Source organism: Sturnira hondurensis, unplaced genomic scaffold, assembly GCF_014824575.4.
Source record: "Sturnira hondurensis isolate 20B ecotype Veracruz unplaced genomic scaffold, ASM1482457v3 Scaffold0020787, whole genome shotgun sequence".
Taxonomy (NCBI): Eukaryota; Metazoa; Chordata; class Mammalia; order Chiroptera; family Phyllostomidae; genus Sturnira; species Sturnira hondurensis.
Genome location: NW_028093418.1, coordinates 4,190,091 through 4,200,651, shown reverse-complemented (window position 1 = coordinate 4,200,651; position 10,561 = coordinate 4,190,091). Strand labels below are relative to the sequence as shown.

General features: G+C 57.5%; 1 protein-coding gene across 2 annotated transcripts in view; it reads right to left on the bottom strand.

The window, feature by feature from the left end:
* Positions 1-1,779: 1,779 nt before the first annotated feature.
* LARS2 (leucyl-tRNA synthetase 2, mitochondrial) overlaps positions 1,780-10,561 on the bottom strand; it is a 117,996-nt gene continuing 109,214 nt past the window's right edge. For both annotated transcript variants that reach the window (XM_037030392.1, XM_037030393.1), the window contains 2 exons: positions 7,613-7,740; positions 1,780-4,638 (listed from right to left, as the gene is read on the bottom strand). In XM_037030392.1, the coding sequence (XP_036886287.1) occupies positions 4,459-4,638; positions 7,613-7,740 (308 nt within the window). In that variant the 3' untranslated portion in view covers positions 1,780-4,458. The remainder of the gene's footprint in view (positions 4,639-7,612; positions 7,741-10,561) is intronic.

The following is a 10,561-nucleotide window of genomic DNA, read 5'->3' as shown; positions in this document are numbered from 1 at the left end:
AGGCAGCCAGTCCCAGGCTGCACACTTCCGAGTGCACTGGTGGTCTTATAACCCCTCCTCTGGGTGCTCAGTTCAGGAACCAGACTGCCTGTAAACAAAACCCAAAGCCAATTTCTGATGCTCAGCTTTGGTTTGGAGGCCCTCTTCCCTGGACATCGCCTGTCAGGAGGCCCTGGACTTGCACGGGTCTCCGGTGGCCTTCCCACTTGGCCCCAGGCCTCCTCCAGCCACAGGGCTGAGCCCTCTGCTCCAGTGGCCTCAGGCCATCAGTCAGCAAACCCAAAGCCAAGGCAGCAGAGCCACGGAATGGCAGCCAGTCCACTCAGCTGAGAGGCCCCCCTAGGAAACTGCAAGGTCCCCTTCCAATAGCTGCTGTTGAGAGAGACTTGGAGGCCGCCCAGGGAACCCCTCCACACTGGGCACCCCAGGCCACCTCCAAGCCAGACCTCCTTGGCGGGCTCAGGCTGGGCTCACGGTGATGGTTTCCAGCTCTTGGATTCCTGTCCCTGGGTCACTGTTTCCCATGTCACAAGCCCACGTGTCCTCAGGCAGAAGCAAGCGGCCATCAGGGGCCTAAGGGAGGTTCAGGAACTTCCAGGCCCTCGTCAGGCCTTGGGTCACCATGTACGGNTGGGCACCCCAGGCCACCTCCAAGCCAGACCTCCTTGGCGGGCTCAGGCTGGGCTCACGGTGATGGTTTCCAGCTCTTGGATTCCCGTCCCTGGGTCACTGTTTCCCATGTCACAAGCCCACGTGTCCTCAGGCAGAAGCAAGCGGCCATCAGGGGCCTAAGGGAGGTTCAGGAACTTCCAGGCCCTCGTCAGGCCTTGGGTCACCATGTACGGAAAAGGTCTCCAGCTCCAGAGAGGAGCTGCTGTCACATGGCGGGGGGGGGTCCCGGAAACTCACCAGGAGGCTGGAATCAGACTCCAGGGAACAGGCGATGGGGCCCGAGGTGAGAACACTGAGTAACGAGGCAGGTTCTGCCACCGGGTCCAGAATCTCCATGTTTACCAGTTAAACCTCTTCTTCCCCTGAAGGCCAAGGGCAGCCGGGACTGGCACTCACCCTGGGATGCAGCTACCCCTACATTCTCCCTTTTTTTCGACCAAAGACAATTGCAGACATCAGCCTATTCTTCCTCAGGCGAGACTAATAGGCTGCTTCCATTTGTTGAGTGATTATAATAGGCCACGTGCTTTGCACACACACTGTCTCATTTGGTCTCATACCTCTGGGCCTTACTAGTTTACTCCTTTGGCAGTTGAAGAAACAAAGGTTCAGGGCAGTTCCCTGGTTTGCCTAGGCCACGAGGTTTCAAGCGACCTGGCTGCTCAGCTGCAGAACCCAGGTCTGGCCGACTGCAGGGCTCGCGCCCACAACCGCCATGTTGCGTTGTCCTCTGGGGACAGGAAAGTCCCAGGAAGGGGTGGCACCTTCCGTCCTTCTGTCCTCAGGCTGCAAGATCTTTGGGCTGAGGGGTGAGAGGGAGCTCCCCGCATGTCTCCATTGGCAGCCGCGACTGGGAGGAACAGAAGGACACCGCAGGGACATGTCCTTGGCTCCTGGGGAGCCTCACAAAATTGTACAGTGGGATGTGTTCTTCCCATTTTGAAATACTACATGGCCACAAAAAATGAGGAAACGCACACAAGCAAACAGAAGGGAAAAAATCAGTTGTGGGGCTCTTAACTGGTGATGTGTGGGCAAATTCCCTTCTCTTCGGAAGGGTCGAAATTGCACTGTATATGCACACTGCTTTATTTGTGAGCAAAGTTACATGTTTACAGTTGTTTTTTAATCGCCGTTTTTTAAACCAGGTCCCTCAGGTGTGTGTAGACTGGGTGAGGCATGGCTGGGGGTCTCCCCACTCACTGTGCCAGGGTCTCACGGGCCAATTTCACTTCCTCCGCAGACGTGAGTGGCCACTGTGGTGCCATTTGCTATGGGGCTTCCCGGGCAGCACTTCCCGGTGCACTGACAGGAACAACGCTGGCACTGACCATGAGCTTGCGTCATCCCCTGGTTTGGCAACACCCCAGCCCTATGGAACCACCACTGTGCTCTTGGCCTCTCATCCACTGTCCAGAGGGCACCGGTGCGTGTCCCAGATTCCCAGAATCGGGGACCTTGTGGGAAGAGCACCCCAGGCAGGCTCTCGGCCAACGTCTCCCCTTTCCTGATGGTCACACGTCACTCGAGGTTGGGTGAGGGGCGCTGGCCACAGCGGGGGCTGTACGGGGGTCTGGAGGCCAGAAGACACGGGTTTGGAGCCTGGCTCTACTTATTAGTTGTGGAAACGGAGCAAATCACTGAAGCTTGGAGCCTGGGTCTCCTTACGCTTGTGAGAGAATGCTTCCTCCCTCCAGGGTTTTTGTGGGAATGAACTTGCCGGGCCCAGTTGCTGACCTAATGAAGGCTGTTAATAAAGAACTGAGATCATTTCCGACCCCACCTCCCCGCCCCCGGGGAGGAGAGCTCTCTATTCAGTTTTTCCATTATTCTATCTCACAGTACCACTGAGCCCTGGTGTTCAAAAGCTTTGTCCTCTTGCAGGAAAAGGTCTCCAAAGCCATGCTGGGCAATCCATTAGCCTGGAGGCTTTCCTGGCCCGGTGCTCCGGCCAGATTATGGGCAAAGGGTTCCCTACCCTCATCTTGTTGACAAGTTCAAGACCACTTGGCTCACTTTAGGAATAAACAAGACAAGCAAAAACACTCTTCACTCCTCGTACCAAATAAGCTCATCTGTTCGCTTATATTCAATACACATTTGCTGGCAGGCAGAACGGCGCTGTGCGCACTGGAGCCAGCTCCGGGGGCGTCTTAAAGACCTGCCTGAGGGGTCTGGCCCCTGCCCCCCCTCTGATGCTAATCTCCCCTGCTCACCTCATCATGTTCCATTTCTGGACAAGCCTCATGCTACCGAAACCAAAGACTAAGGAGAGGAAGGACCAGGCAGACATTAGGGTTCGAGTGCACCCATTAACCTGGTGGTCCTCCTGCGGGGCGCTTAAAGCTCCGTGATGCCCAAGCGCAGCTCAGCTCACTCCACTGGGATTTCTGGGCACGGGGACCGGGCACAGCACCAAGTCTGGGCCGACTCTGAGAACCAGCGACTTAACTGCCCTTGCTGATGAGCCTGAGGGCTCCCCACGAACCCCTCTTTGACGGCCACGAGGAGCTGGCCCACAGCCAGTGCCGCTGACGGTGACGGACCACCTCAGTCCGTTCCCGATGAGCTCCCCGAGAGAGGATGTGGTGGCTAGTCCAAGATCACGCAGATGTCCCGAAGTTACGCATAACAAACCTTTTATTACATTAAAAAAAGTCCTCTGTTAACTGCCGAACTGCAGGGAAAACTGCATCCGAGGCTACTTTAGAAAAACGCCATCAGGGAACGAACACATATTTTCAGCATCACAAAATGGCTAGACTCTCCTCCACTTTCTCCATTAAATAGTCATCAGTGGCTCTGGCCAGTTCTGCTGAGAGCACCGAACTGCTGCCTGGACATAAAACCAGGATTATCCTGATATGTTGACAACACAGGTCTCTTTCCATCCCTGGCAGTCAGACTGCTGTGGCTTGAACACAGGAGGCCACACCCTGATGGCTTCTGTCCCACGTCTTTGCAGTGACATGATGCTCTTCCCAAGGGTTGGCTCTGGGGACGGTTTCAATGGCAGCATCGCCATCTGGGGCCCACGTGCGTGGGCTGCGGTGGGCTGCGCGGTTGGTTCCATCTGAGACAGGGAGCAGTTTGGTTCCACCTCACTAGGCAGCACATTTTATATCCCCAGGGGGTGTCAGCAAACGCAGCTCCTCACTCGGGGTGGGGAGTGGTGCTTCTCCCCAGAGCAGGCCTGGCGGGTGCATCAGCCGGGCAGGGCCGGGCAGGGTGTGACCTGCGAGGCGAAGCTGAGGAGCAGTGGGGACACTGCCTTTCAGTTTAGAGCAACTTCTGAGGTTCCCAGAGTCCACTCCACCTGCGGGGTACACGGACATGACTCAAATGGCTTTCCCACCGAGCTGGAAGGTGAGGAGCCCACCTGCCATGGTGCCCAGGCTCTGTCCCTGTTGGAAGTGGCTGTCCACGCTGCCCTTGCCCCTGTGTGGTGGCTCAGCTCACTCTCCTGCTCCTGGATGTGCCAAAGGCAGTGGGATTCCTGGGATCCAGAAGCACACGGGCTGCTGCTCAAGAGGCAAGGTGCTCTCGCTCCCATGCACTCTCGCTCCCACCCAGCAGCACATTGCTGGCTTCACAAGGGGTCAGGTGCCCTCAGCCTCCCTCTTTGCTCCTGTTCCTCCTCTGCCCACCCTCACCCCTACACCAGGCCACACCACACAGGCACGAAGGCAAATGTTCAAGACATCAGTGTCTCCCCTGCCCCTGGGCCAGCACTGCTTCCTGCTGCCCAGGCCTGGACCGAGGTCCCTATGGTCCCTGCCCTGCACGTCACTCCTGCACCAGGAAGTTGATGAGGGCTGTTCTGGGGGAGAGAAAGGCTTTCTTGATGCTTCGGCCCTGTAGGTGTCTGGCACCCAGCTCGCTTTGAAGAACAAGCTCGTGCACTTTGTCCTGGTCCCGGGCCACCTGTTGGGGCACAGGGACTTTGCCACAGGCTTTGTTGTTGATCTGCAGAGACAAGACAGAGACACAGACTCCTGAGAGGGGCAGGTGGCCCGAAACCCAGCCCCACTTCCTGCGAAGGGCCCGCTGCTCCCAATCTTTCACGTGTGACGGCTGCGGCTAGGTCCCTGGGGATCGCGTCTAAGCTCAGACCCAGCTGCAGGATTTTCCCAGCCACTGAGGATTTTCCTGAGGCCTCCAGAGGACTAACTTCTGGGGACCACCGTCCACTTCTCTTTCTGAGGGTTGGTTCCAGAAGGGGGTGCTTGGCGAGGACCTGGAAACTCGACCTACACCCACAAGCAACTCCCCTGGCTTAGAACGGACCAGCACAGTTCCAGGCGTCAGTGGGCACTCACTGAGTATGGGTTTGGCAAGGACCAACTTGGCATCAAAGACGAACTGGTACCGCCACCGCGGAAGTGCCCCGTGGCCCCGACGGCGCCTGAACAGCCGCCCTTCACCTCCTGCCCCCCACTGCTCAGGTGAGAACACTTCGATTGCTTTCGCTAACACTCCTGTTTTTCACTTGAAAAACAGTCACTGCGTCATGAAAAGTTACCAGGAAGAATTCTCAGGTTTCCACCAAAAGCACATCGTCAAGCGTTCCTTGGTTAATGAACGTCCTTGGCTCCCCACCTCATTTTTTTCAGGTTCTGTAGAACTAAGTGTCATTTTTACGGTTGCATTAGCCTCCTTTACTGCGTGGGGCACAAATAAAGCATTGTTTCCTGAAATATCCTGAATGCTGGGTTTTTTATAACAAAGTAAAGCCGGGCTCCACAATGCTGGACTTTTGTGTTCCAGAGTTGGGGTGCTCGGAAGTGCTGTTTGGAGGACTCTGGTCACTTTCCTTTCCTGTTTCCAAGTCACTGGAAGCTGCCTTCTTTCAAGGCCACGTGCCTGGGTTGACTGAGACCTTGGAAGAGACCTCCCACCCCACCACACAAAAGCCACGTCCTTTGTGAAGTCCTGGGAACCCCAAACATGGAATTCTTGGGATGTGCACTTGATAATGAATCCATGGACTGGCCTTCCTGTCTCTCTTCTTACTGTTTTTTTTTTTTTTAGGAAAGAGAGGCCCAGGGCAGGGCCTCCTCTGGCCTCCAGCCGTGATGTGGGTCCTGGGGGAGAGCATGTTCTCTCACAGGGGACAGGCTCTGGGTGGCTCTCAGGCCCGGACCAATAAGCAGTGGGGCCTCAGGCCTCAGTTTTCTCTTAAGGACAGAAGCCCCTGGGTTGGGGAGGGAAGGAAGTGACATAGCCTCACACAAGTGACCAGCTCGCTGTCTTACTTCCGCTGCTTTTGTCGAGGTTCCCAGCCAGGGTGGCGGGAATGGATGGTCCCTTCGATGCAGGGCTGCAGCACAGCAGGGGCCCTGCCTGGATTCTCGTCCCAGCCGCCTCCTTGGGGCCAGGGGCTGACCCTCAGCACTCACAGGTGAGGTTTGTCCCAGGGAACTACGTCACCGCTGTCTACAGGGGGAGCCTGGGGGAGGCCCCGTGACCTCTGGGTGTGCAGTGGGCGCCCAGGGGGCTTCCCCACGCTGCCCTGGCCACTGCTCATGCTTTCGAGCTCCCTAGGACGCCTCGGAGTAGCTCACCCAGGGCAGTCCCTCCTGAGTGAGGGTCTGATCATGCCCCGCCCACCCTGGGCACAAGACACTGGTTAAATGAACAACAGCCTTCTGGTTGGGGCTTCCAAAGGGGAAGAGGCACTTTCAAATCTCACACAGCAGCTGTCAGACATTGGAGGAGTTTCCAGTCCCCACTCGGTGGCCCTCTGTCCCTGCCACCTCCGCATCATCTGTGGCGATGGTCCGGGGCCTCAACCTCGTTCCCTTGGGCTTCCCTGCCCCAGCCGCCACTGTGCACTGAGTGGGGAGCCCTGGGGTCGATAAACCCCGCTGTCGGAGCTCACACCCCACCACGCGTCCCCTTGGGTGGGCCTGAGTCCTCCCCGCAGCCACTACCTCCCCACTTTACAGACGGGGGAGCTGCGGCACGTGTGGGGAAGTCACCCACCCAAGGCCCTGCCCTGGTGCAGACCCCCCACTCCTCTCCAGCGCCGCCCTGCTGTGCCCCTGCACCAGCCCAGGCTCACTGTCCCAGTGTCGCCAAGTGCTTTCCCTGCCTTTGGTCCCTTTCTCCACAGAGGAAATACTGCTCCTCCTTCAAAGCCACGGTCCCGCAGCCTCACCATGCCTTTTCCAACGTGCCGACTCTGGGAGCGGCGATGCTGACTCCAGCGGCACCAGCACTTCCCAAGCGAGCGACGAAGCCTGATTCTGCCCCCATTTCCTCCCCGTGAAATGGGGCAAGTCACCCACCAGCCTTGTCTATGAGGTGGGCGGGGATCACACCAGGGCTGCAGTGCAGGGCCACTGAGCCAGTGTCCGGAAAGTTCTCAGGCCCCTGGGTTTGTCATTTGTGTGCCGAGAGTGGTCTGACCCCCTCCGGCACAGTCCCAGTACGTTCCTCCAACGCCAGGTAAAGGCAGACGCCGTGTTCGCGTCCACTTTCCAACAGAGGAAACTGAGGCTTAGAGGTTATGCAAGGATGGCTGGACTCCCAAGCTCTTACACTAACCTTGAGGCTTCATGAGCCCCCTGCGTGTATGACAACTCATGTGCCCCAAGACAGTCCCTCTGGGATCCATGTCCCTCGGATCTGGCACGGCCTGCGTCATGGGCACAGAGGACAGAGAACATGGGCACGGCTGAGCTGAATCACACTGTGTGGTGTTGCAGCTTCCGTGTCTGGCTGTGGCACCGACCAAGGTCACGGGGGAAGGAACCTGCACAGGGGTTCTGCCACGGGGCATGGGGCCTTGACAGAAGGTCGGGCTGAGGGCTGGGCAGCCAGAGGGGCCTGCCAGGGCCTCCCAGACAGACAAGACACAGCCCCCATCCCTACGCCACTCCCTGGCTTGCAGGGTAGCTCTAGTCCAGGAGCCACGGGAGCCACGGGAGCCACTCACCAGGACGGCCATCTGTACCACGTCGGGCTGCTGCAGGAACTGTGGGTCCACAGCGGGCCACGGCTGGAGCAGCACGCCGACATCCCAGGCGTGGTGGGAGCACAGCTTCCGGGGCACCAGTGCCAGGCCTGCAATGTCAAGGCCAGGGAGAGGGTCAGTGAGCACACGCGAGGCTCCGGGCAGCTGGATGAAAAACGTTCACCCCAACCTAGTGGGCCAAGTGGACCGAGGTGGTTCCTGAGGCCACACCGTGGGGTATAGAGCCTGCCCAGTACCCCCCACACACTCCAGCCTGCCTAATCCTCCCAGGTGACGGGCAGCTTGGTACGCAGTCTGGAGGGTGCACCTGGGAAGACGCAGCTGCTGGCTGGCATTGGCCGCTGCAGTCCTGCTGGTGGAGGGACACCTTGCGCTCCTGAGAGCAGGGCTCGAGCCCGAGCTGCACTTACTTCCCATCTGGCCCATGGGTGCCTGCGGTCTCACCACTGGGCCTTTCCCCATAGCCGGGGAGTCAACAGGCTGAAGACAGCAGAGAGCACCTCCCAGCCTCCTCGGCAGGGTCTCCAGCTTCCTCTTGGAAGCTGTTCCTGCCAATGATCACACTGGGGAGAATGGTCCTTGGCCAGGGTGGGTCGAACATGCAGAAGCACAAGAACTGTGCTTGAGTCTTGCGCCCCACGGGGCCTCACGCTGCAGCCCCCAAAGCTGAGGTGGCCACACCCAGCATGCTCCCTGCTCAATATACTCGGGGCAGCCCCAGCCAGCGGTCAGGGCTCGGGACTTTGCCCAGGAGGTTCCGACACAGGGAGGCTCAGGTGTCAAAGCCTCCAGATCTCATGGGCACAAGAAATGTACCTGAACACACAGGACACACACACACACACACACACACACCAGAAGAACAGGTCCCGGGGCACAACTAGCGTGTCCAGGGGCCCATGCTGGGGCAGCCCCTTGGCCCAGCTGCACGGTCCTCATGCAGGAGCAGCAGGAGCAGTGGAGACAGGGGGGCCCTGCCCACTGCCCCCTTGTGATTAGCCTTGAGACGAGGAGATGCACTTGAGGGGTAGGCTTGTTGCTCAGGGGATGGGCTCAGGCCGAGGCTGGGACAGAGGCGGTGATGGCCCCCGTGTCAGCCCCAAGGACACTGGGCTGTGAGGGACGAGCTTCTGTCTCCTTTTCTTTGAGGACAAAAATAATGCATGCTCTCTGCAGAAAATCTGTAAAAGGCCAAATACGTAGGAAAAAAATCAAGTTCTACTGAATAGCATTTCTAAACATGTTTATTTTGAAGGATGGTAATATTACATATTTAATGAATATTTCTTTGTACAAGCCACCCTGGCAAAACAAAGCTGAACTACCACTGGTTTTATTGAAAATTTGCCTGAACAGATAAAAGGTCGAAAGGAAACAAGTCAGAACAGTGGCAGTGATAACCCCTGGGGGAGAGGTACGAGTACTCTTCTTTCTTTTTTCTAAACATTTAATAGGTTTTCCAAAGGAACACTTAGTACTTTTGCAATTTGAAAAGATAAAACCTTATTTAAAAATAAAGTTTTCCCATGATGTAAGATCATTTCAAGATTTTTCCTCCAGTTTCTTTTCAAGGTTTCATTTCCTCCCCCATTTAACTTTTGAGTTTATCTATAATTTATTTTGTGTCTAATGTGAAAAAACACCAACCCAATTCTATCCAACACATTCTTTGCCCCACTGGTTTGTGACTTCCCTTTATAACACATCACCCAAGAGGTATGTTCAGGACCGCTCACCTCGAGGCACTCAATGCGCCCCTTTGCGAGGAGGCGGCATGACCGGGCCCCACTCAGGCCCACAGACTCGCCGTGTCTTTCATGGGGAAGCCTCGCTACCAGAGCAGCGGCTGTACTGTCTCGACTGTGTGCGTAGTGGCGGGCCCCGTAGCTTGCTGCAGATGGTCACAGACAGCCCAGAGTGGCGCCGGCCTGTGTTATTCCGGGGACCTCCATGCTGACTCCGTGTCAGCATCTCAGATTTGCATGTTGTAGCTTTGCCCGTGCTCCTGTCGGGGACTCTGGTCGCCCTGTGCTGCCCAGTCAGCCTGAGGGCAGGGATGGCCCCTCAGGGCCTGCAGGTCCAGTGGGTACCCCACAGGTACCTGCGCCTGGTGGGCCCTGGGACTCTCCAGCTCGCCAGCGAACCTGCTGCATTTCCCACAGCGGTGCCCTTGGGCAGAAGCAGGAAGGACCTCCCTGTTCGCTCTGCAGAAGGGCCCTGTTACGACTAACATCCGAACAGAAGGCAGAGGTCACGGACGGAGAGAATCCTTTATTTCAGCAGGCTGGCCCTGCGACCCAGCTGTCCTGTAAGAACTCCAAAACCTCCCCATGGCCTTGTACAGGGTGCCTGGCAGATGGAAGGGCCCTGGACACACAGGTCCTGGGCAGAGCCCCTTACAGACTCCACTCTAAAACAAGGAGGAAGCCTGGCCTTCCTGGAGCAGTCATGATGCTCACTTACAGTGGCCCGGGCCGGCCAGTGTCTCCCTATTGGTGGGTGTGGGCCTCCTACCAAGGGAACAGAAACTCGCCGGGGCCTGAGTGGCATTTGTGCCTCCCTGCTCTTTTTAGGGAAGTGGAAACACCTACCATTTGCGTGACACAGGTGGAGGGCTGGCCTTGGGAAGCCCGTGGAGAGGTCTGTGCACAGACTGGGAAGCACAGGCCCACAAGCTGCCACACGGGGCTAGCCGGGCCAACTCCCACGCCCTTCCGTTCCCTCCTCTGGGAGAGATGCTGCTGCTGCCCACCTTCCTGCAGAAGAACTGAATCAAGACCCCTCTCCCACCCCAAGAGCTGGTGAGGTAGCCAAGCCACTTGGAAGTACATGCTGGGTGGTCACAGCTTCTGTGGGCGGCAGGTGTCCCAGGGCCCATCTTTAGGCCCTCCCTTGCACACACACACACAC